The following is a 25,728-nucleotide window of genomic DNA, read 5'->3' as shown; positions in this document are numbered from 1 at the left end:
GGATCTGTTCTGGGACCCCGACTCTTTGTGATATTTATAAATGACCTGGATGAGGAAGTGGAGGGAGGGATTAGTAAATTTGCTGATGACACAAAGGTTGGGGGTGTTGTGGACAGAGTGGAGTGCTGTCAGAGGTTACAACAGGACATTGATAGGATGCAAAACTGGCCTAAGAAGTGGCAGATGGAGTTCAACCCAGATAAGTGTGAAGTGGTTCATTTTGGTAGGTCAAATATGATGGCAGAATATAGAATTAGTGGTAAGAATTAGTATAGAATTAGTGGCAGTGTGGAGGATCAGTGGGATCTTGTGGTCCAAGTCCATAGGACTCTCAAAGCTGCTACACAGGTTGACTCTGTGGTTAAGAAGGCATACAGTGCATTGGCCTTCATCGATCTTTAGATTGAATTTAGGAGGCGAGAGGTAATGATGCAGCTATATAGGACGTGTGTGTGTGTGTGGCACACACACACACACCCCACCCCACCCCACCTGGAATACTGTGCTCAATTCTGGTCACCTCACTACAGGAAGGATGTGGAAACCATCAAAATGATGCAGAGGAGATTTACCAGGATGCTGCCTGGATTGGGAAGCATGCCTTATGAGGATAGTTTGAGTGAACTCAGCCTTTTCTCCTTGGGGCAATGGAAGATGAGAGGTGACCTGATAGAGGTGTATAAGATGATGAGAGGCATTCATCATGTGAGTAGTCAGAGGCTTTTCCCCAAGGCTGAAATGGCTGGCATGAGAGAGCATAGTTTTAAGATGCCTAGAAGTAGGTACAGAGGAGTTGTCAGGGCTAAGTTTTCTTTTAAATATATACTTTTTCCTTCAAAAAAAAGCGCATCCACAAAAACCACGACCTTAACAAAATCAAGTTAAATATTGAGCAGTAAAAGAGAGAATAATATAAAGGCAAAAGTAAACATACACAGCAGAGGTACACTGCACCAAAAAACCTCAGTCCTCACACCGTAAGAAAGTCCAATACAGGGCCCCATATCCTTTCAAAGATGTCCCCTCTGTCCACATTACATAGTCTCAGTCTCTCCAAATGTATTTGCCAGTTCTCTCAGCCACAGATCATAAGTAGGCACAGAGTCCATTTTCCACATTTAGAGGATTAACTTCTTAGCAAGTACCATTTTTTTCAAACTTATTGGCTGAAGATAGGGAACTTGTTGCTCTAAGGATGGCTATGAGCTGGTCCGGTTCCCTTTGCTTCCCATAAGCCTCAGAGAAACAGTGAGAAATGCTTTTCCAGTATGCATAAAGCTTACAACATGACCAGAATGAATGTGACAAGTTACTGTTCTCAGATTTATATCTATTAAAAACTGGTGAAACATCAGGATAGAAGCTGTGCAACTTTTCTTTGGAATAATGGAGTCCATGTACTGTTTAAAACTGTATAAGTCTGTGTCTGATGTTGACCGAACAATCATGTATACTCTGTCAATTCTATACCCAATTCATCCACCCATGCCTGTTTAAGACCTACAGTATTCACCCAAGCTCCATTGTGTAGGACCTGGTAAAAATAGGATACAGCATGACGAGTGACTGGATCAAATTTACTTATTGTCTCCAAGGACTCATGTTTGTCGAAAACTTCGAAATTGGGTATATATTTCCTAACATAATCTCGAATTTGTAAATGTCTAGAAAAAACTAGATGCAGGGATATTGTAAACTGCTTGTAACTGTGCAAATGAGGCAAAGTTTCCATTAATATATAGGTCACCTACACTACAAATGCCACTCTGTTTCTAGGACGAAAAACTTTCAAACTCCAACCCGCCCCCGCCCACCATCATTCTCTCGCACAAAAACTAACAGATCACCCACACGGAGAAATACGAGCGTATCAAATCCCAAATCCTCAGCCTACCAAATGGCAGCAAGAAGGAGTGGGTGAGAACTCGGGAGAAAGTTCTGTGAGAACTGCAGCAGACTGAAAGGCTTGAGAATGTAGATATTAAGAAAGAGGATCTGCTGGAACTTCTGGAAAGCATTAATTTGGATAAGTCGCTGTGAGAAGCAAGGGAGGAGATTGCTGAGCCTCTGGCAATGATCTTTGTATCATCAATGAGGATGGGAGAGGTTCTGGAGTATTGGAGGGTTGCGGATGTTGTTCCTTTATTGAAGAAAGGGAGTAGAGATATCCCAAGAAATTATAGGCCAGTGAGTCTTACTTCAGTGGTTGGTAAATTGATGGAGAAGATCCTGAGAGACAGGATTTATGAACATTTGGAGAGTGATGATTAGGGATACTCAGCATGGCTTTGTCAAAGGCAGGTTGTGCTTTACGAGCCTGATTGAAATTTTTTGAGGATGTGACTAAACACATTGATGAACGTAGAGCAGTAGATGTAGTGTATATGGATTTTAGCAAGGCATTGGATAAAGGTACCCATGTAAGGTTTATTGAGACAGTAAGGAAGCATGGGATCTAAGGGGACATTGCTTTGTGGATCCAGAACAGGCTTGCCCACAGAAGACAGTGTTTGTAGACGGGTGATATTCTGCATTGAGGCTGGTGACCAGTGGTGTGCCTCGGATCTGTTCTGGGACCCCTACTCTTTGTGATATTTATAGATGACTTGGATGAGGAAGTAGAGGGTTGGGTTTGTAAGTTTGCTGATGACACAAAGGTTGGGTGTGTTATGGATAGTGTGGAGGGCTGTCAGAGGTTGCAACAGGACATCGATAGGATGCAAAACTGGCCTGAGAAGTGGCAGATGGAGTTCAACCCAGATAAGTGTGAGGTGGTTCATTTTGGTAGGTCAAATATGATGGCAGAATATTGAATTGAGTTTGAATTGAATGGTTTTTATTGTCGTTATACATATGTACAATGAAACTCTATTAGGCTTCCTCTCAGGCAATCAAACAAAGTGGTAGATAAAAACAAGACAGTAATAGAAGAACAGTGTTAGATAGATAAGTAGCGGAAAATGAGTTGCAGCAGCACCAGAATATCACAGTAACGTACAAAGTGCCATTAGTGAATTACTTGAGTCCTTGTGTGTGCTCACAGTTTAAGTCATTGTTCTGTGGGAGTGTTATGATGGAGGCCACAGCTCTGGAATAGAAGCTATTCCTCAGTCTATTTGTTCTGGCTTGTAGTGTCCTGAACCTTTCGCTGGACGGCAGCGGGTCAAACAAGGAGTGGCCGGGGTGTGTAGTGTCCCTGGTTATGCTGATTACTTTCCTCCCGAGTCTGCTGGAATAGATGGTGTCCAGACCTGGGAGTTCCATCCTGACAATTCGCTGGGCTGCCTTCACCACGCAATGCAGATCTTGTCGCTCAGCGGCTGTGCAGCTGGCATACCACACTGTGGTGCTGTTGGTCAGGATGGTTTCAATTGTGTTTCTGTAGAAGTTAATCAACAGTTTTTGTGGGAGTTTGGCCTGTTTCAGCTTTCTGAGGAAGAAGAGTCTTGTGCCTTTTTTACAAGCAGCAAGGTGTTGGTGGTGTCAACTGTTTTGACAACATAACTCCAAGGAATTTTTAGTTTTCCACTCTTTCCACTACCTCTCCATGTATATGGAGGGGGGTGTGTACTCTGTCCTTTGATCTCCTGAAGTCAGTGATCATCTCTTTTGTTTTAGAAATGTTAAGATGATCCTGTAGGCGGTCTCATCCTCGTCCGTGATCAGGCCACTGTGGTATCATCAGCAACTTTAATTATGGAGTTGGAGGTGTAGATGGGGGTGCAGTCATGTGTGAAGAGTGTGTGGAGCATAGGTTTCAGCACACAGCTGAGCATAGTATTAATGGTAAGACTCTTGGCAGTGTAGAGGATCAGAGGGATCTTGGGGTCAGAGTCCGTAGGACACTCAAAGCTACTAGATAGGTTGACTCTGTGGTTAAGAAGGCATATGATGCATTGGCTTTCATCAATCGTGGGACTGAGATTAAAAGCAGAGAGGTAATGTTGCAGCTATATAGGACCCTGGTTAGACCCCACTTGGAGTACTGTACTCATTTCTGGTCACCTCACTTATATGAAGGATGTGAAAACCATAGAAAGAGTGCAGAGGAGATTTACAAGGATGTTGCCTGGATTGGGGAGCATGCTTTATGAGAATAGGTTGAGTAATTTCTGCCTTTTCTCCTTGGAGCAACGGAGGATGAGAGGTGACCTGATAGAGGTGTACAAGATAATGAGAGGCATTAATCGTGTGGATCGTCAGAGGCTTTTCCCCAGGGCTGAATTGGCTAGCTTAAGAGGGCACAGTTTTAAAGGTGCTTGGAAGTAAGTACAGAGGAGATGTCAGGGTTAAGTTTTTTTTATGCAGAGAGTGGTGAGTACATGGAATGGGCTGCCAGCGCCAGTGGTGGAGGCGGAAACAATAGGGTCTTTTAAGAGACTCCTGAATGGCTACATGGAGCTTAGAAAAAAAAGAGGGTAAAACCTAGGTAGTCTTAAGGTAGGGATTTTTTGGCACAGCTTTGTGGGTCGCAGGGCCTGTATTGTGCTGTAGGTTTTGTATGTTTCTATGTTTCTAAGCTTTTTATCTGATGCTCCTACACTTTCTCACATTAGTAAAGCAAGGTTTTATTCTGCTAGGTATGTAGGCCATGTCACAACACCATCAAGACTACTCAAATTGACCTGGCGGAATGGAGTTTATTATTACCACATTAGATTAAAAACAAATGTAAGTGTCTTTCTACTGTGGCACATCAAGAAATTGGCCTCAAGCTATCTTCTCTCCCTGTACAGCACAGGAAAGTTAATAATTGTGAATTTTCTCAAGTTAACAGTTGTAAATTACTCAGTATCTTATTAGTATCTTGCTGACAGAAAAGCCTTAAACTGGCAGTGAAATAGTTGGGCTCAGATTAAATCATTTGAAATATTTTGTCCCATTTGAAATCAGCTATCAAATTATATTTCATTTTACGGGCAGTTTTCTTGGAATGAAAACAACTAGCACAGAGCACATTAGAAGATGAACAAACAAATCACTTCTATTGATAAAGGAAGCTGAAGGTCATCAAGTAAATCTCCAGAGTGCTGAAATATTTTGATACAGGAGGGGGAGAAAGAATGCTTCTGGACATCTTCAGTACACAGTAGTTATTAAGAAACAGAATTCAGAAGGATAGAAGGTAGAACATGGTATATTATAGCACACAGGTCTTTTGGGCCACAATGTGGTACTGATCTTTTAAACTACTCTACGGGCAATCTAACTCCTCCTTCATACATAGCCTTCATTTTTCTTACACCCATCTGCCAATCTGAGAGTTTCTTAAATACCCCTTTACCACCACCCCTGGCGCCCACCACCCTCTGTATACCAAAAAAAAACACTTACCTCTGACATAGTTTCTTCCAATCACCTTGAAATTATGTCCTCTTGTATTAGTCATTTCCAGCCTGGGGGAAAAAACTGGCTATCCATAAGACATGGGAGTAGAATTAGGCCATTCAACCATTTGAGTCTGCTCTGCCATTCTATATGGCTGATTTATTATCCCTCTCCACCGCATTTTCCAGCCTTGTCCCTGTAACCTTTGACACCCTGACTATTCAAGAACCTATCAACCTCCACTTTAAATGTACTGAATGACTTGGCCTCCACAGCCGCCTGTAACAATGAATTCAACAGATTCACTACTATCTGACTAAAGAAATTCCTCCTCATCTTTATTCTAAATGGATGCCCACCTAGTTTGAGGCTATGTCCTCTGGTCTTATACTCCCCCACTAAAGGAAACATCCTCTCCACCTCTACCCTTCAATATTTGATCAGTTTCCACGAGATCCTCCCCCTCCACCCCCACACCCACCACTCCTCCTAACCTCCAGCAAGAACAGGCCCAGAGTTATCATGTGCTCCTCACACAGTAAACTTTAATTCCTGGAAACATTCTCATGAAGTTCCTCTGGACCTCTCCAATGCCAGTCTAGCCATTCTATCTACGACTTGTATGCTTCTGTGAAGTCACCTGTCAACCTCTGACAATCAGACGTGGTCTCTGGTCCAGGCAGCATCCTCTGTATTCAGACAATGAATGAATGAATTTCAGAGGAACCTGGTTAAGATTAGAAAAGTAAAGTAACAGAAGTTAATGCTAGTGAAAACAGAAATATAAATGGTGAATAAGTGCTTGGAGAGTTTTCTGTTGCTGAAATTTCTAAATAATTTTGTGTCACTTGATGCTCAAATCATATGGAAATTTTTTTTAAAGATATTTTTCACCCATCATGAAAACAAGAAAAAAAATCCTGATTTTATAATATTAACTCACTGAATTCCTGCAATAAAAGAATGTCTAATAGTATCTAATAGTTTCCTTTTTCTGAACAGGTTATCTTGGATACACAAGTGGATTTTCTCTTTCATGTATGCTGTTCTTTGTTGGTGTTGTGAGTATGGGCAGTCTATATTACAATTGCTGGTACCACAGGCAAATTTGTTCTCCATAAGTTAGAATATGACATAGAGATAATCTGAATTTGTCTTCACATCTGGGCATCACAAGCATAGAAGTTTAAAGTTATCAGCAACGGTGAACCACTAGTGGCTTATTATGGCTTTAACGCCATGGGTTCATTTCTGTCTCTGATAATTTCATATAACCTCCTAGTTTGTACCAGGCCAAGTGGAAAGCTATTGGTTGGAGTTCTTATTAAAAGGCGAGTTCCTTACAATTGTAATGTACTTCCTCCAACCTCATGGGGTTTTTGCACGTACTCCAGTTTCCTCCCACATCTCCAAATATGTGTAGTTAGTTTGCCTCTGAAACTTGCCTTTTGTGTGTGATAGGGTTAATGAGAATGTTTTGAGAATATATACCAAGGAAACTAGTGGGGCACCATGATTGCTCTGTGAGTCAGCAGAGACTCGATAGAGTGAAATATCATCTTGACTTGAATTAATGCACCTCTGTCTGTAGCAAACTAATACTTAGCGACAGAGGGATTAAAGGATAGACGAAAGTGTGTTTATTTCTGTCAATAAACATTGGTGCAGATTGCACACATCCTTCCTTGCCTACAAAATTGCAGTGTGTAATAAACCAGCATTAAATCATTGCAGTGACATGGCTCCCAATATGTTTCTGACATCACTACCATGATAGCTCTGCGAGGTACTGCAACCCTCCAGTGGCAACCACACTGCAGAGCAAACGGAACAGAGACTTCCATTTGCCCTCTGACAGTTCCTACAGTCAAAGGCCTTTTTTACAGTTTCCAAATATTTCTGATAATCAGAAACAGTTGGAATAAAATGTTAAAGATGTTTAAAACTATAAAGAAAAGGTGCAATGTAATGCACACAAAATGCTGGTGGAACACAGCAGGCCAGGCAGCATCTATCAGGAGAAGCACTGTTGACATCTCGGGCCGTGACCCTTCGTCAGGACTAACCAAAAGGAACGATAGTAAGAGATTTGAAAGTAGTGGGGGAAGGGGGAAATGCAAAATGATAGGAGAAGGCCAGAGGGGGTGGGATGAAGCTAAGAGCTGAAAAGGTGATTGGCGAAAGTAATACAGAGTTGGAGAAGGGAAAGGATCATGGAATGGGAGGCCTCGGGAGAAAGAAGTGGGGGGGGGGGGAACCACCAGAGGGAGTTGGAGAACAGGCAAACAACTAAATATATCAGGGATGGGATAAGAAGGGGAGGAGGAGTATTAATGGAAGTTAGAGAAGTTGGAGGAACAACACCTTATATACCGGCTGGGTAGCCTCCAACCTGAGTTTGGATTCATTTTGACAGTAGAGGAGGCTATGGATAGACATATCAGAATGGGAATGGGACGTGGAATTAAAATGTGTGGCCACTGGGAGATCCTGCTTTTTCTGGTGGACAGAGCGTAGGTGTTCAGTGTAATGGTCTTCCAGTCTGCATCGGGTCTCACCAATATATAAAAGGCCACAACAGGAGCACCGGACGCAATATACCACACCAGCCGACTCACAGGTGAAGTGTCACCTCACCCGGAAGGACTGTCTGGGGCCCTGAATGGTGGTGAGGGAGGAAGTGTAAGGGCAGGTGTAGCACTTGTTCCGTTTACAAGGATAAGTGCCAGGAGGGGGGTCGGTGGGAAGGGATGGGGGGGACAAGTGGACAAGGGAGTTGCGTAAGGAGCGATTCCTGCTTAAAGCGGGGGGGGGGGGGGGGTAGGAAAAGATGTGCTTGGTAGTGGGATCCCGTAGGAACAACTGTCAAAGCGAATCCAAACTTGGGTTGGAGGAACAGCACCTTGTATACCGGCTGGGTAGCTTCCAACCTGATGGCATGAACATTGACTTCTCTAACTTCTGTTAATGCCCCCTCCTCCCCTTCTTACCCCATCCCTGACATATTTAGTTGTTTGCATGTTCTCCCTCTCCCTCTGGTGCTTCCCCGCCCCCTCCCCCTTACTTTCTCCCGAGGCCTCCCATCCCATGATCCTTTCCCTTCTCCAGCTCTGTATCACTTTCGCCAATCACCTTTCCAGCTCTTAGTTTCATCCCACCCCCCCCCCCCAGCCTTCTCCTATCATTTTGCATTTTCTCTTTTCCCCACCCCCCCAACTACTTTCAAATCTCTTACTATCTTTCCTTGCAGTTAGTCCTGACGAAGGGTGTCGGCCCAAAACGTCGACAGCACTTCTCCTTATGGATGCAGCCTGGCCAGCTGTGTTCCACCAGCATTTTGTTTGTGTTGTTGAATTTCCAGCACCTGCAGATTTCCTAATGTGTGCAATGTAATGAATGTATTTAAAGATGCGGCATGGTTGGGGAAAATGCTAGAGTCAGTTATCAAAGATGTGATAACAGCACATTTGGAAAGAGGTAAAATCATCGGACAATGTCAGTACGGATTTGTGAAAGGAAAATCATGTCTGACGAATCTTATAGAATTTTTTGAAGATGTAACCAGTAGAGTGGATAGGGGAGAGCCAGTGGATGTGGTATATTTAGATTTTCAAAAGGCTTTTGACAAGGTCCCACACAGGAGATTAGTGTGCAAACTTAAAGCATACGGTATTGGGGGTATGGTATTGATGTGGATAGAGAATTGGTTGGCAGACAGGAAGCAAAGAGTGGGAGTAAACGGGACCTTTTCAGAATGGCAGGCAGTGACTAGTGGGGTACCACAAGGCTCAGTGCTGGGACCCCAGTTGTTTACAATATATGTTAATGATTTAGTCGAGGGAATTAAATGCAGCATCTCCAAGTTTGCGTATGACACGAAGCTGGGCGGCAGTGTTAGCTGTGAGGAGGATGCTAAGAGGGTGCAGTGTGACTTGGATAGGTTAGGTGAGTGGGCAAATTCATGGCAGATGCAATTTAATGTGGATAAATGTGAGGTTATCCACTTTGGTTGCAAGAACAGGAAACCAGATTATTATCTGAATGGTGGCTGATTAGAAAAAGGGGAGGTGCAACGAGACCTGGGTGTCATTGTACACCAGTCATTGAAGGTGGGCATGCAGGTACAGCAGGCGGTGAAAAAGGCAAATGGTATGTTGGCATTCATAGCAAAAGGATTTGAGTACAGGAGCAGGGAGGTTTTACTGCAGTTGTACAAGGCCTTGGTGAGACCGCACCTAGAGTATTGTGTGCAATTTTGGTCCCCTAATCTGAGGAAAGACATTCTTGCCATAGAGAGATTCACCAGATTGATTCCTGGGATGGCAGGACTTTCATGTGAAGAAAGACTAGATCGACTCGGCTTATACTCACTGGAATTTAGAAGATTGAGGGGGGATCTTATTGAAACGTATAAAATTCTAAAGGGATTGGACAGGCTAGATGCAGGAAGATTGTTTCCGATGTTGGGGAAGTCCAGAACGAGGGGTCACAGTTTAAGGATAAAGGGGAAGCCTTTTAGGACTGAGATGAGGAAAAACTACTTCACACAGAGAATGGTGAATCTGTGGAATTCTCTGCCACAGGAAACAGTTGAGGCCAGTTCATTGGCTATATTTAAGAGAAAGTTAGATATGGCCTTTGTGGCTAAATGGATCAGGGGGTATGGAGAGAAAGCAGGTACAGGGTTCTGAGTTGGATGATCAGCCATGATCATACTGAATGGCGGTGCAGGCTCAAAGGGCCGAATGGTCTACTCCTGCACCTATTTTCTATGTTTCTATGTTTAGTGTTTTGATATTACACTACCAGTCACCCAGATGCAATTTCACCAGTCTGTGTGGAGTTTGTACATTCTACCCACAATGTGTGGGATTCCTCCAGATGCTCCAGTTTCCTCCCATATTCCAGATGTTTGGGTTAGTAGGTTAGTTTAATCGCACGGGTGAAATCAGACAGAATGTGAATGTGACTAGAAGCGCCACTTAACATGCTGTATCTCCAAATATAAATAAGAGTGAAACTGATTTAATTTTTAAAAAATCATTAAAATGTGGTGAAATAAACATTAACCTTGCAGAATCTCATCTTTTAACTGAAGTTCAGTGGCCTTATTGCAATCAATTGGGACTATGCTTGGCTTGCCTGGTGTCAAGCTGAAGGTCCAGATGCAAACTATATTTGCCCTCGTGGTCCAATAGCTTACAGAACACCACTGCACACAATGGCACGTTCAAAGGAGAGTGAAAGATCAGGCACATTCACATCTCAGACATTAACATTTCTGACTTCCACTCTTCAGTGTACAGGCAGAGATCCCCATAACGCATTAGCATGTCTCTGGTGGTTTACTACAGATCTGCCATAATCAGACTAAGTGATTTGTTTCCCTGTATTGTGTACTATAAAGGATTGTCCTATACTGTACATTTTGCACAAAGTGAGTTTCCATGATAAAGCTGCTGAAATATTCTTTCAGGTGATATACAAGAAATCTCAGATTCCCTGCCCATTGCCTGCATTTGGTTACTCTTCAGAAAATCAGACCTCACTAGCAAATGCTACAGGACATGTTTTAACAGTGCATCCAGTTGTTTTCAACAAATCCACTGATCATGACGCAAACCTCGTGATTGACTTTATCAACGGACACACAGTGACACAGAGCAAAGGTGATTCTTCCATCATCCACACTAATGGTTTCAGTTATGCTGCTCGTGATGGAGATGACATGTGCAAACCCAAGTATTTTGTATTCAATTCACAGGTATGCCAGAGTTTAAGTGTATTTAAAGGGAAGTTGCTTTGTGTACTAGACCACTATTAGATGAAGTTTTCTCTTTTTGTAGACAGCCTACACCATTCCCATTTTGGCCTTTGCCTTTGTGTGCCACCCTGAAGTACTCCCAATCTACAGTGAACTTAAAAAGTAAGTACTGCATGTAGATCTTTATAGCATTGTAATGTGACAATTGTAAAGATAAAATATTAAAAGAAGATTAAGGTCCAAAGGGAGTTCTTTTGGGTTGTAAATCACTTTAAAACAAAAAGAGACAATTCTGATTATCTGCATTTCGAATCAATCCCACTTCCCATTTGTTGGTCTGTGACCCTGCAGGTTATGGATCCTTAAGTGCTAATCTAAGTTGGGAGATAGAGTGTCGCTTCACAGCACCAGTGACCTGGATTTGATCCTGAGTCAGGTGTTAACTGTCTCACATCTTCACGTTCTTCCTGTAACTGTATGGGAGTCCACTGGGTGCTCTGCTTTCCTCTCACATCCTAAAGGAAACGAGCCTGTCCTCCCTATATTTCCAGTTTCTGGAAGGATAGCTAGGATCCTGAAGAAATACTGGATTAATACCATCCGCAAGCTCATAAGGAAGTTCAAGTCATAGCTTATGTAGATGAAAGATGACCTGGGACTCAGGTTGGCTGGCATTTACAGGACTCCCTGTGAATGGGGGCAGCATGTATCAGCCAGGTGGGGGAGATGGTGGAAACTCGCATCAAAGAGCATAGGAAGGGTATTTGCTTAGAGAAATTGGTGGTAGCAAAGCACTGCATTCACAAGGGACATGGGATTGACTTTGGCACAAACTACTGTGCCACACCAATAGCTTTGGGGACTGCTTGATAAAGGAAGCCATTGAAATAAAACTAGAGAAAAAGAATTTTGACAAAGTCTATCTCGCTCTCAGTAAGAACTGGAATTCAATTGTAAAGAAGGTGAGAGCATAAACCTGATTGGATGAGGACTAACCAATCAGAAGGGACAGAATACAGGGATATAAATACCACCAGACTAGACTTGCCCAGGCATTATCCCTGAAGAAGATGGCAGAGTTTCCCATCAAAATATTGGTTATAATAATAATGTGCTTTATTGATCCTGAGTGGGAAATTCTTTCATTATAGCAGTAACATTTAAAAACACACTTAGCAGTGTGCCGACTTAATGAATAATATACATAACAATACCTGTACCCGGCTTGAACCTGAGAAGAGTTTATTCGCATTATATGCCGGGAAAGCACTAGATCCTTTTCATAATCTCTCTAGTCTATCTGCAGAAAACAACGCTAGTCTTTCCTCATTACTGTAAATTTCCAGCCTTGGCAACATGCCCATTATATTGTCCTACTTCCCCTGCTCAGGAATTTAAATCCACTTGTTCTAAGTTCAAATTAAATTTATTATCATACAGTATATGTCACCATATACAACCCTGAGATTCATTTTCTTACGGGAATTCACAATAAATACGTAGAATCAATGAAAAACCATCCACAACAAGGTGAACAAACAACCAATTTTCAAAGAACAGACTGTGTAAATACAACAAAAAAAACAAAATAATAAGCAATAAATATTGAGAACTTTAGATGAGGAGTCCTAGAAAATGAGTCTACAGATTGTGGGAACAGTACAGTGATAGGGTGAGTGAAGTTATCCCCCCTGGTTCAAGGCCTTGATGGTTGAGGGGTAATAACTGTTTGTGAACCTGGTGGTGTGAGTCTGGAGGCTCCTGTATCTTATTCCTGAGGGCAGAAGCAAGATGAGAGCATGACCTAGGTGGTGGTGGCTCTTGTGATGTGTGCTGCTTTCCTGCGACAACATTCTTGTTTAGATGTGCTCAGTGGTGGGGGGGTTACCCGTGATGTACTGACTGTATCCACTACTTTTTGTTGGCTTTTCCATACAAGGGTATTGGTGTTTCCATACCAAGCTGTGATGCAACCAGTCAATATACTTTCCGCTACCCATGCCAAATTTTCGCAAATTTCTAAGGAAGTAGAGACACTCTCATGCTTTCTTTGCAATCGTACTTGCATGCTGGGACCAGGACAGATTCTCTGAAATTTATAACACCAAGGAATTTAAAGTTGCTGACCCTCTATCCCTCTGATCCTCCAATGAGGACTGGCTCATGGACCTCCTGAAGCTCTTTGGTTTTGCTGACATTGGGTAAGAGGTTATTGTTGTGGCAACACTCAGCCAGATTTTCAGTCTTCCTTCTGTAAGCTGATAAGTCACCACCTTCGATTTGCCCATCGGCAAAGATGTTATCAGCACACTTCCATCTTCAAATTTAAACCTGGCTTTGGAGCAATGCTGAGTCTCACAGTCATAAGTGTAAAGTGAGTAGATCAAGGGCTAAGCACAAAGCCTCGTGGCGTATCTGTTCTGATGAAGATTGTGAGGAGATGTTATTGCCAAGCCAAACTGACTGGGGTCTGCAAGAGAGGAAAATGACTTGTCAATTTCTTGCTAAGCTGACATTTCAGGGTCTTAATTTGCATTAGGAGTCTGATCACCATTTGTTAGACAAATAGCTAATGCTAGGTCCCTGGAACAGGAAAGGAATCTTTCATTCTATAACAAGGGTATCCATGCTCACCCCATTTTCCTGTGCCATAGGACAGCTTGTCAAGTCCAGCTTGTCTTTGCCTACCACCCCATCATCCTTCACAACCAACATCTTATCCTCAGTGGCCTAAGTGCTACACCTGCCCATACACCACCACCCTCATCTCATTCTAGGTGAGGCAACACTTCCACTGCATATCCACTGGGGTCATCTGTTGTGTTCAGTGCTCCCAATGGGGCCTCCTCTGCATTGGAAAGACCCGTTATAAATTACAGGGACTGCTTCACTGATTACCTGCACGCCAATTGGCACAAGCGTGACTTATCACTGGTTAATCAGAATTAAAATGTGTGACGTGTCGATCCATGGCCTCCTCTAGTGCCATGGTGAAGCCACACACTATGGAGAAGTAAAACCTTATTCTGCCTGAGTACCCTCAAACCTGATGACATGAATATCAATTTCTCCTTCGGTGAACAAATTTCACCCCCATCCCTACTGTTCCCCACTCTGACCTTTCACTTCTTCTCACCTGCCTATTACTTCTCCCTCCTCTTTCCTTTTCTCCTAAGGTCCACTTCTCTCTCCATCACATTTTTTTATTCTCCAGTCCTTGATCTTTCCCACCCATCCAGCTATTCTTATCACCTTCCAGCTAGCCTCTTTCCCCCTCACCCCCACCTTTTTATTCAGGCATCTTTCCCCCTTCCTTTCCAGTGCTGAAAAGTGGTCTCAGCCAGAAACATCATTTGTTTACTTTTTTCCATATATGTTGCCTGACCTGCTAAGTTCGTCTGGCATTTTGTGTGTTACACAGTATAGAACTGAAAGATTTTTTATTTTTCAGCCGATCACAAAGGAAAATGCAACATGTCTCCAATGTGTCGATTACTGCAATGCTTATCATGTACCTTTTAGCTGCTACGTTTGGCTACCTGACCTTTTTGGGTGAGTCTGAATTTTAAGGAGTGGTGAACAAAAATCTTCTGTGTTGAGCTTGATGTAAATGTTATCATTACATGCTACAAATTGTTGATGTGTGTGTTTTATTTTAGTTTTACAGTCAATTGAATGCTGAATATATTAGTGGCAAATTAAGTTTGGATGGAAGGAGCCGTTCACTTGAAGGCTGAGTTAATGGTGTTGCTGTTTTTATTTTCTGCACAGGACAAGTTGAAACAGAATTGCTTCATACTTACACTAAAGTTTACCAATTTGACATCGTGATTCTGTCTGTTCGCTTGGCTGTGCTGGTAGCTGTCACACTGACGGTTCCCATTGTCATTTTCCCGGTAAGCAATAACGTGGCTCTTGGAAACCAACAGCTTTCAAACACACCAATATTCCTGGTAAAAGAAGTACCTTAAAAGGGCAGCATCCATCAATAAGAACCCTCTCCATCCAGGACGTTTCCTTCTCTCAGTACTACCATCAGGACTTCGTCCCCTCTGCAGTCAGATTTCTGAACCATCCAAGAAGATCACCTTGTTATTCTTTTACATGATTAATTTATCTTTTATTGTAACTAGCAGTAATTTGTTCTGCCTGCACTGTACTGCTGCAACAAAGCAAATTTCACAACTAATGTCCTTGACAATAGGTCTGGTTCTGATCCTGTAACCTTCCATCTTAAGGGTATAAAAATAGGATGTACTTTGAGTATGGGGACTCTACCAAAAGAATTTGTCTGTTTGGCATGATGAATAAAGACCTGTATTTTTTTTTTATATACATTTGACATTTATGTAGAAACTCATCACCCTTTGGTCAACATAATTTGCACAGCAGCGCAAGCTAAACAAGGCAGGTGAAAACTCAGCATTTTATTGAGCATTGATTGGGGATTAGTTTATTTGGGAAGATTAAGAATTAGTTGATTGGCCAAAAGTAGGAATTAACTAATTATGGAAGTTGATTAAGAATTAGTTGATTAAGGAAGATTAGGCATTAGTTGATTGGTGAAGTTGATTAGGAGTTAGTTAATTAGGAAATGTTAGGGATTGGTTTGTTAGGAATTGATTAGGGAAGATTAGGTGTTAGTTATTAAACATCGATGATTAGGGAAGTTGGAGTTTTCAGATTAATTTTAAACATTCATAGAAGCAATGTGTTTTTTAATTTTTGAAGAATGTGAGCATGACCCATTGCTGTCATCCATCTTAAATCTAAAGTTCATGTAGGATGTAAAGATCCAAAAGATAATTGCAGATAGTGTAACTCACTTCCTAATTTGGAATGAGGGTAAATGGATGGCTGGAATAGGGAAAAAGAAATGAATCTCAATTAGCTTTCTTATCACTGGCATATGTCATGAAATTTGTTGATTTGCAGCAGCAATACAGTAAAAGGCACAAAAATTACTATAAGTTACAAAAAGCAGTAGATACAGCCCAGTCCAGCATGGGTAAAGCCTTCCTCCTCCTACCACCACTGAATACATCTATAGGTAGCTTTGACACAGGGAAGTAGGATCTATCATCAAGGACCCCCATCGCCCAGGACATGTTCTTTTCTCACTGCTGCCATCAGGATGAATGTACAGGAGCCTCAGGACCCACACCACCAGGTTCAAGAATATTTATCAAGCTCTTGAACCAGAGGGGATAACTTCACTCATCCCCTTCACTGAACTATTCTTACATCCTATGGACTCGCTTTCAATGACTCTCTATCTCATGTTCTCTATTTATTGTTCATTTATTTATTACTATTTCATCTTTCTCTTTGTATTTACAGTTTGTTGCCTTTTGCCCACTGTTTGTCCACCCGTCAGTGTCGTCTTTCATTAATTATAGTTATTGGATTTATTGAGTATGCCTGCTAGAAAATTAATCTCAGAGTTGTATATAGTGATATACAGTATATGTATCCTGATAATAAATTTACTTTTTGAACTGTAAAAATAAATAAATAGTGCAAAAAGATGAATAACAGGTAATGTTATGAGTTTGTGGACAGTTCAGAAATCTGATGGCGGAGGGAAAGAAGCTGTTCTTAAAATGTTGAGTGTGCATCCTCAGGCTTCTGTACATCCTCTCTGATGGCAGTAATGAGAAGACAGCATGTCCCAAGATGTTGAAGGTCCTTAATGATTAATGTAATCTTCATGAGCCACTGAATTTTGAAGATATTCTTGATGGCAGGGAAGGTTGTGAATGTGATGAAACTGAGTGCATCTACAAACCTTTGGAGCCTCCATACTAGCTGTGATGTAACAGTCAGGATACTTCCCACCATACATGTGGTGTTTTAAAGAAAACAAAAAAAAAAATTGGAAGAGTCTTTGTGACATACCGAATCTCTTCAAACTCCTAATGAAGTAGAGTCACTGGTCTGTCTTTGTGAAGGGGAGGAAATCTTGGACTTTATCATTTCTTGTCTGTGTGTCTGCAGGCTCGCACTGATGTGGTTGATTTTACCGTCCTTTAAAATGGATGAGCAAGCCATTAATGCAAGGTCATTTGGGTGTGGGCAATAAATGCTGTCCAAACCCTCTGAGTAATAAGAAAAAAAATCAAACCCCTTCATTTTGACATGTAGTACTTTCTTGGACAGTAATAATCGGGTTGGATGCACAAGTATAAACTATGGCTAACTCTGCTGGGAAAGAAAGCTGTCTTCTATAAACATCAAGGAAATGCCATCTGAAGTGTTACATTTCCAACTGTACTTTTATAATCATAAACTAAAATGAAGAGTCCAAAATATACAGAGGAACACATTCCTTAAGTGGCTATAAGACCCAGCAAGTTCGGAATAAACTAATACCTAAAGGTGAACAAGAGCTGAGATGGTGGAATTCCTTTCATGAATTCTTCCATTGACATTTATGTTCAAGCAACTTTGTGATCTGTTTATAGTTTAAGGCTACAGAATTAGGATGAAGTAGTAAAGATCCATTGAAGCATAAAGTTAAACTCAAGCCAACAATGGATGATCTGAACCCAGGACAGTCATGAGGACACAGATTGTTTTCTGATGCCTGACCCAACCTGAATCTAGGTTTGGGTCAGAAAATCATGGATCTGCTCTTTAGGCTCTGGCATGTCTAATCCAAACTAGGTTAGAAACAAATTTGTATCTCCCCCTCCCGACCCCCCCAAAAAAACCTGCAGAAATTGAAAATCTGAAATAAAAACAGAAAATACGGGTATTGCTCAGCACATCATGTGGTACCTGTGGAGTTAATAGAACCATAGAACATTACAGCACAGAAATAGGCCTTTTGACCCTCCTTGGCTGTGCCGAATCATTTTTCTGCCTAGTCTCACTGATCTGCACCTGGACCATATCCCTCCATACACCTCTCATCCGTGTACCTGTCCAAGTTTTTCTTAAATATTAAAAGTCAGCTCGCATTTACCACTTCATCTGGCAGCTCATTCCAGACTCCCACCACTCTCTGTGTGAAGAAGCCCCCCCCCCATGTTCCCTTTAAACTTTTCCCCATCCTTAACTCATGACCTCTGGTTTTTCTTCTCCCTGAGCCTCAGTGGAAAAAGCCTGCTTGCATTCACTCTATCTATACCCATCATAATTTTATGTACCTCTATCAAATCTCCCCTCTTCGTTCTACGCTCCAGGGAATAAAGTCCTAACGTACTCTCTGTAACTCAGTTTCTCAAGTCCCGGCAACATCCTTGTAAACCTTCTCTGCATTGTTTCAACCTTATTAATATCCTTCCTATAATACGGTGACCAAAACTGCTCACAATACTCCAAATTCGGCTTCGCCAATACAACCTCATCATAACATTCCAACTCTTATACTCAATACTTTGATTTATAAAGGCCGATGTACCAAAAGCTCTCTTTACTACCCTATCTACCTGTGACGCTACTTTTAGGGAATTATATATCTGTATTCCCAGATCCCTCTGTTCTATTGCACTCCTCAGTGCTCTACCATTTACCTTGTATGTTCTACCTTGCTTTGTCCTTCCAAAATGCAATACCTCACACTTGTCTGTATTAATCTCTATCTGCCATTTTCAGCCCATTTTTCTAGCTGGTCCAAATCCCTCTGCAAGCTTTGAAAACCTTCCTCACTGTCCTCTACAGCTCCAATCTTTTTATGATCAGCAAATTTGCTGATCCAATTTACCACATTATCATCCAGATCATTGATATAGATGACAAATAACAATGGACCCAGCACTGATCCCTGTGGCACACCACTAGTCACAGGCCTCCATTCAGAGAAGCAATCCTCCAATACCACTCTCTGGCTTCTCCCATTGAGCCAATGTCTAATCTAATTTACTACCTCTCCATGTATACTTAATTACTGAATCTTCCTAACTAACCTCCCATGTGGGACCTTGTCAAAGGCCTTACTGAAGTCCATGTGGATAACATCCACTTTCCTTGTAACCTCCTCAAAACTCTAATAGATTTGTTAAACATGACAAATGTTTGTCATGTTTAACCCAAAGCTGTGTTGATTCTCCCTAATAAGTCCCTGTCTATCTAAATATTTGTAGATCCTATTTCTTAGTACTCCTTCCAATAATTTACCTACTACTGACGTCAAACTTACCTATAATTTCCCGGCAAACACAAGGAAATCTGCAGATGCTGGAAGTTCAAACAACACACACAAAATGTTGGTGGAACACAGCAGGCCAGGCAGCATCTATAGGGAGAAGCACTGTTGACGTTTCGGGCCGAGACCCTTCGTCATGACTAACTGAAAGGAAAGATAGTAAGAGATTTGAAGGTAGTGGGGGGGAGGGGGAAATGGGAAATGACAGGAGAAGTCGATGTTCATACCAGGTTGGAGGCTACCCAGCCGGTATATAAGGTGTTGTTCCTCCAACCTGAGTTTGGATTCATTTTGACAATAGAGGAGGCCATGGATAGACATATCAAAATGGGAATGGGATGTGGAATTAAAATGTGTGGCCACTGGGAGATCCTGCTTTTCTGCCCTCAAATTTACCTGGTCCATTTCTGACACCTCCTTCCCTTTTCTTGATCTTTCTGTCTCCATCTCTGGAGACGGCCTATCTACTGATATCTCCTATAAGCCTACAGACTCTTACAGCTACCTGGACTATTCCTCTTCCCACCCTGTCTCTTGCAAAAATGCTATCCCCTTCTCACAATTCCTCCGTCTTTGCCACATCTGCTCTCAGGATGAGGCTTTTTATTCCAGGACGAAGGAGATGTCTTCATTTTTTTAAACAAAGGGGCTTCCCTTCGTCCACCATCAACTCTGCTCTCAAACGCATCTCTCCCATTTCCCACATATCTGCCCTCACCCCATCCACCCACAACCACACTCGGGATAGGGTTCCCCTTGTCCTTGCCTACCACCCCACCAGCCTCCAGAACCAATGTATAATTCTCCGTAACTTTTGCCACCTCCAATGGGATCCCACTACCAAGCACATTTTTCCCTCCTCCCCCGCCTTCTGCTTTTCACAGGGATCACTCCCTACACGACTCCCTTGTCCACTCGTCCCCCCCATCCCTTCCCACTGATCTCCCTCCTGGCACTTATCCTTGTAAACGGAACAAGTGCTACACCTGCCCTTACACTTCCTCCCTCACCACCATTCAGGGCCCCAGACAGTCCTTCCAGGTGAGGCGACGCTTCACCTGTCAGTTGGCTGATGTGGTATACTGCATCCTGTGCTCCCGGTGTGGCCTTTTATATATTGGTGAGACCCGACGCAGACTGGGAGACCATTTCGCTGAACACCTACGCTCGGTCCGCCAGAAAAAGCAGGATCTCCCAGTGGCCACACATTTTAATTCCACGTCCCATTCCCATTCTGATATGTCTATCCATTTCCTCCTCTATTGTCAAAATGAATCCAAACTCAGGTTGGAGGAACAGCACCTTATATACCGGATGGGTAGCCTCCAACCTGATGGCATGAACATTGACTTCTCTAACTTCCGTTAATGCCCCTCCTCCCCTTCTTACCCCATTCCTGACATATTTAGTTTTTTGCCTGTTCTCCATCTCCCTCTGGTGTTTTCCCCTCCCCCTTTCTTTCTCCTGAGACCTCCCGTCCCATGATCCTTTCCCTTCTCCAGCTCTGTATCATTCCGCCAATCATCTTTTCCAGCTCTTAGCTTCATCCCACCCCCTCCGGTCTTCTCCTATCATTTTGCATTTCCCCCTCCCCCAACTACTTTCAAATCTCTTACGGTTTCAAATCTCCTTTCGGTTAGTCCTGACGAAGGGTCTCGGCCCGAAACGTCGACAGCACTTCTCCCTATAGATGCTGCCTGGCCTGCTGTGTTCCATCAGCATTTTGTGTGTGTTGTTATAATTTTCTGGATTACTTTTAGAGCCTTTTTTAAACAATGGAAATACATGAGCTATTCTCCAATCACCTGTAGATACCAACATTTTAAATATATCTGCCAGGGCCCCTGTAATTTCAACACTAATCTCCTTGAAGGTCCGAGGGTATACCCTGTCAGGTCCTGGGGATTTATCTACTCTGATTTGCCTCAAGATAGCAAGCACCACCTCTTCTTCAATCTGTATAGGTTCTATGACCTCACTATTGTTTGCCTTATTTCCATAGACTCTATGCCATTATCCTTAGTAAATGCAGATGCAAAAAACCTATTTAAGATCTCCCCCATTTCTTTTGGTTCCATACATAGCCGACCACTCTGATCTTCAAGAGGACCAATTTTATCCCTTAGTATCCTTTTGCTTTTAATATACCTGTAGAAGCTCTTAGGATTATCCTTCACCTTGACTGCCAGAGCAACCTCATGTCTTCTTTTAGCCCTCCTGATCTTAAGTATTTTTTTTGCACTTTTTATTCTCATGTACCTTATTTGCTCCCAGTTTCCTATTCATGTCATACATCTCTCTTCTTTATCAGAGTTCCAATATCCCTCGAGAACCAAGGTTCCTTATTTTTATTCACTTTGCCTTTAATCCTGACAGGAACATACAAACTCTGCACTCTCAAAATTTCTGCTTTGAAGGCCTTCCACTTACCAATCACATCCTTGCCAGAGAACAACCTGTCCCAATCTACACTTTTTAGATCCTTTCTCATTTCTTCAAATTTGGCCTTTTTCCAGTTTAGAACCTGAACCAAATCTATCTTTATCCATGATTGACTTGAAACTAATGGTGTTATGATCACTGGAACCAATGTGTTCCCCTTCACACACTTCCGTCACCTGTCCTAACTCGTTTCCTAACAGGAGATCTAATATTGCATCCTCTCTAGTCAGTGCCTCTACATATTGATATAGATAACTCTCCTGAATGCATTTTACAAACTCTAACCTGTCTAGACCTTTAACAGTTTGGGAGTCCCAATCAATATGTGGAAAATTAAAATCCCCTACTATCACAGCTTTGTTTCCTGCAGTTGTCTGCTATCTCTGCAGATTTGCTCCTCCAATTCTCGCTGACTATTGGGTGGTCTATAATACAACCCCATTAATGTGGTCATGCCCTTCCTGTTTCTCAGCTCCACCTATATGGCCTCGGTAGACAAGGCCTCTAATCTGTCCTGCCTGAGCACTGTTGTAACATTTTCCCTGACTAGCAATGCCACCCCCCCCCCCCCCACCCTTCATCCCTCTGCTTCTATTACGTCTGAAACATCGGAACATTAACATTAAGCTGCCAGTCCTGTGCCTCCCGTAGCCAAGTTTCACTAATAGCTACAATGTCATAATTCAATCCACGCCCTCAGCTCGTCAGCCTTCCCAACAACACTCCTCACATTGAAATAGACACACCTCAGAAGATTATTATCTATTTGTGACTTTGCATGGACTTTTAACATCATTTATTTTCAACCCCGCCTCACTGTCTACTCTGGCACTCTGGTTCCCATCCCCCTGCAAATCTGTTTTAAACCCCCCACCCCCCAATAGCACTATCAAACCTCCCTCTAGTTCGAGTGTAACCCATCTCTATTGTACAGGTCCCAGTTGCCCCAGCAGAGGTTCCAGTGATCCTGAAATCTGAAACCCTGCCCCCGCACCAGTTCCTCAGCCACGTGTTCATCCTCCAGAGCATCCTATTCTTACCCTCACGGGCACATGGCACAGGTAGCAATTCTGAGATTACCACCCTCGAGGTCCTGCTTTTTTACCTTCCTACCAAGCTCTCTATACTCACTCTTCAGGACCTCCTCACTCTTCCTACGTCATTGGTACCGATGTGTACCATGACATCTGGCTGCTCACTCTCCCACTTCAGAATGATCAGAGACATCCCTGACCCTGGCACCCAGGAGGCAACAAACCCTCCGGGAGTCCTGTCCTGATCACAGAACCTCCTGTCTGTACTTCTGACTATCAAGTCCCCTATCACTACTGCTCTCCTCTTCTTCCCCCCTCCCTTCTGCACTGCAGAACCAGACTCAGTGCCAGAGATCCAGCTGCCACAGCTTGTCCCACATAAGTCATTCCTCCAACAGTATCCAAATCGGTATACTTGTTGAGGGAAATGGCCACAGGGCAGCCCTGCTCTGCCTGGCCTTTCCCTTTCCTTCACCTGACGGTAACCCAATGTCATGCGCCTGCACAGTCTAGCATCTTTTCCCCGATCTGTAAAAAAAAAAAAAGACTTTTCTCCAAGATGTCTTTAGTCCTTAACTCGCAGCCTCTCGCTTTGATTTAAAAAGACCGTTGAAAAATTCCTCTCCTTTTTAAACCTTTGGCGCTCTATGTCAATGTTTCATATCAGTGAGCTGAGGAGAAATACTTGCTTAGTTTTACCGTACTCTACTGCTACCTGTCCTGCTTAATATTTCCAGCCTGTATTTTTCCAAAACCTCTCAGTATATTTTTTAGTTTATTAAATGCAATGCGGGATATTGAAAAAGTTTTTAACCCAGATTTTCTAGGAAACCAATCGGATGAGAGGATAGTTCAGCAAATCACTGTTTCAAATGCATTTTGTTTTCTTTCTTTTGCCTGCATCTAAGGATGTTGGTTCACCTTTTCACCATGATGAAATGGATCTTGCTAGTTTTGATGCCTTTTCTTATATGGGAGAACCTAAAGAAGGCAGTCCACCGCAACTTAGTATAAAATTGTTAACGCAATTGAGGCAGAGATGGGTATTGTTGGAAAAAGATTGGTATTTTTAAGTTCAAATTGAAAGAGATGATAGACTGAGTTAAGAAAGCTTTATCTGATAGTGAACTATTTCCACTTACCTGTGAGTGGCTGAAGCTGACAATATGGAATTATTCACTTCCATTTATAAAAAAAAAAGTGCAGTTAGTTCCATTAAATATAGAATATTTTCTGAAAAGTTTGTGTATGCAACTTATCATTCTCATTTAGTTTCCTATTTTGGAGTGCTGCTGCTTTTTTGGATGTGCCCAATTCTCAACATGCTGCTGCACTACAAAGAACAAAGATAGTACTCCATAACCACAAGAGATTCTGCAAATGCTGGCAATCCAGTGCAACAAGCACAAAGCTGAAGGAACTCAGCAAGTCAGGGGGCATCTATGGAGGGGAAATAAACTGTCTCTGTTTGGGCAAGAGACCTTTTCCTCAAGATTGATAAAGAAGGGGGGAGGACACCAGAATAACAAGGTGGGGGGAAGTGAAGGAGTATAAACTGGCAGGTGATAGGTGAGAGTAGGTGAGGGTAGTATTCCATTGCTGTCTAAAGGTTATGTCCTCTGATGTAAATGAACAAACATTTTGCTATGGCATGAATTATCAGACCAATGACTCCATAACATGTTGCTTAAAAGATTGCTCAACTGGCACTAATATTTCAGCAGCTAGTTTACTCATACTGAGAGACGAGCAATTGTTTAAACAAAAATGAACGAACAAGTGAGTCATGAGTAATTAGTGAATGCATTATCGTTTAAGGATGTTCCAATGGGGATTTGCATGTGAATGTTCTGTGGCCAACTGCTTTATTTCTCTTCCACATAAACCTAAAGTCTTATTAATCTCAGAAACCCCATGTCCTAATTAGCAGTATCTTTCAACCCTGTGTTTGCTGGCCTACACTGGTTCATAGTTGAGTAAAAGGTCAATTTAAAACTTCCATCTTTATTTTCCAATCCCTCTTGGTTTTACCTTGCATCATCTCCAGCTCTTGGAAGTGTCTATATTCCTGCAGTTCAGAATACTTTGTAATATTACCACCACAGTGTAGTATAGCAGTTAGTGTGAAGCTATTAAAGCTTGGGGTGTTGGAGTTCGGAGTTTAATTTCAGTATCATCTGTAAGGAGGTTGTTTGCTCTCCCTGTGACTGTGTGGGTTTCCTCCAGGTGCTCCAATTTCCTTCCTCAGTCCAGTTAGTAGGTTAATTTGTCCTTATAACTTGTCCTGTGACTAGGCTAGGAGGTTTTTGTATGGTGTGGCTTGTTGGGCTGGAAGAGCCTGTTCTGCACTGTATCTCTAAATGAAAAATGAAATTAATTACTGTAGCACTGATAGCCAAATGTTCAGTTGTCAGAGCCCAAACCTTGGTAGCTCTTCTTCGCTTACCTCGTTAAGATGTATGTTTAAGCCTTTTTTTTCTAAAATCATCTTCTGCAATCCAGTGTTAAATCTTTGAAGCAGACTAATCTATTAACTATCCGATTTAGATGCAGATTATTGCTCGCGTTTGTGGAGTTGGAGAAAATTATCTCAGTGTAGAGGATAAAAGGCATAGATTGAGTGGATAGCTGGAGACTTTTTCCCCAATGCAAAAATGGCTAATATGATGGGGCATAATTTTAAGGTGATTGGAGGAAAGTGAAGTTTTTTTTTGTGCAGTGTGTGTGTGAACACCCTGCCAGAATTCTTCGTAGAGGTAGATACATTTGGGACATTTAAGAAACTTTTGATAAGCATGTGGACTCCACAGCAGTGGCTCCTCGACAGGCATCATTTGCCTAAATGCTGAACTGGCTCTATGACTGTGAGCCCATTTTTGGGAAACTCTTCAGTTCATGTTTTGTGTATTGTTTACTTGTTTTGTTCTTTTTTCACACATTGGATGTTTGTTAGTAATTTGTTTTCTTTTGTGGGCTCTGTTGTGTTTCTTTGTTTTGTGGCTGCCTGTAAG

The 25,728-nt window shown here is 42.3% G+C and overlaps 1 protein-coding gene across 7 annotated transcripts in view; it reads left to right on the top strand.

Annotated features, from left to right (window-relative positions):
- Positions 1-25,728, top strand: part of slc38a4 (solute carrier family 38 member 4) — a 158,677-nt gene that overhangs the window by 119,795 nt on the left and 13,154 nt on the right. For all 7 annotated transcript variants that reach the window (XM_059977502.1, XM_059977503.1, XM_059977500.1 and 4 more), the window contains 5 exons: positions 6,331-6,389; positions 10,805-11,092; positions 11,175-11,254; positions 14,544-14,644; positions 14,864-14,988. In XM_059977502.1, coding sequence (XP_059833485.1) covers positions 6,331-6,389; positions 10,805-11,092; positions 11,175-11,254; positions 14,544-14,644; positions 14,864-14,988 — 653 coding nt within the window. The remainder of the gene's footprint in view (positions 1-6,330; positions 6,390-10,804; positions 11,093-11,174; positions 11,255-14,543; positions 14,645-14,863; positions 14,989-25,728) is intronic.

The sequence above is a fragment of the Hypanus sabinus genome, chromosome 8 (genome assembly GCF_030144855.1).
Source record: "Hypanus sabinus isolate sHypSab1 chromosome 8, sHypSab1.hap1, whole genome shotgun sequence".
NCBI lineage: Eukaryota > Metazoa > Chordata > Chondrichthyes > Myliobatiformes > Dasyatidae > Hypanus > Hypanus sabinus.
Note: the sequence above shows the minus strand (reverse complement) of the source record. Positions and strands in the feature narration are given on the sequence as shown.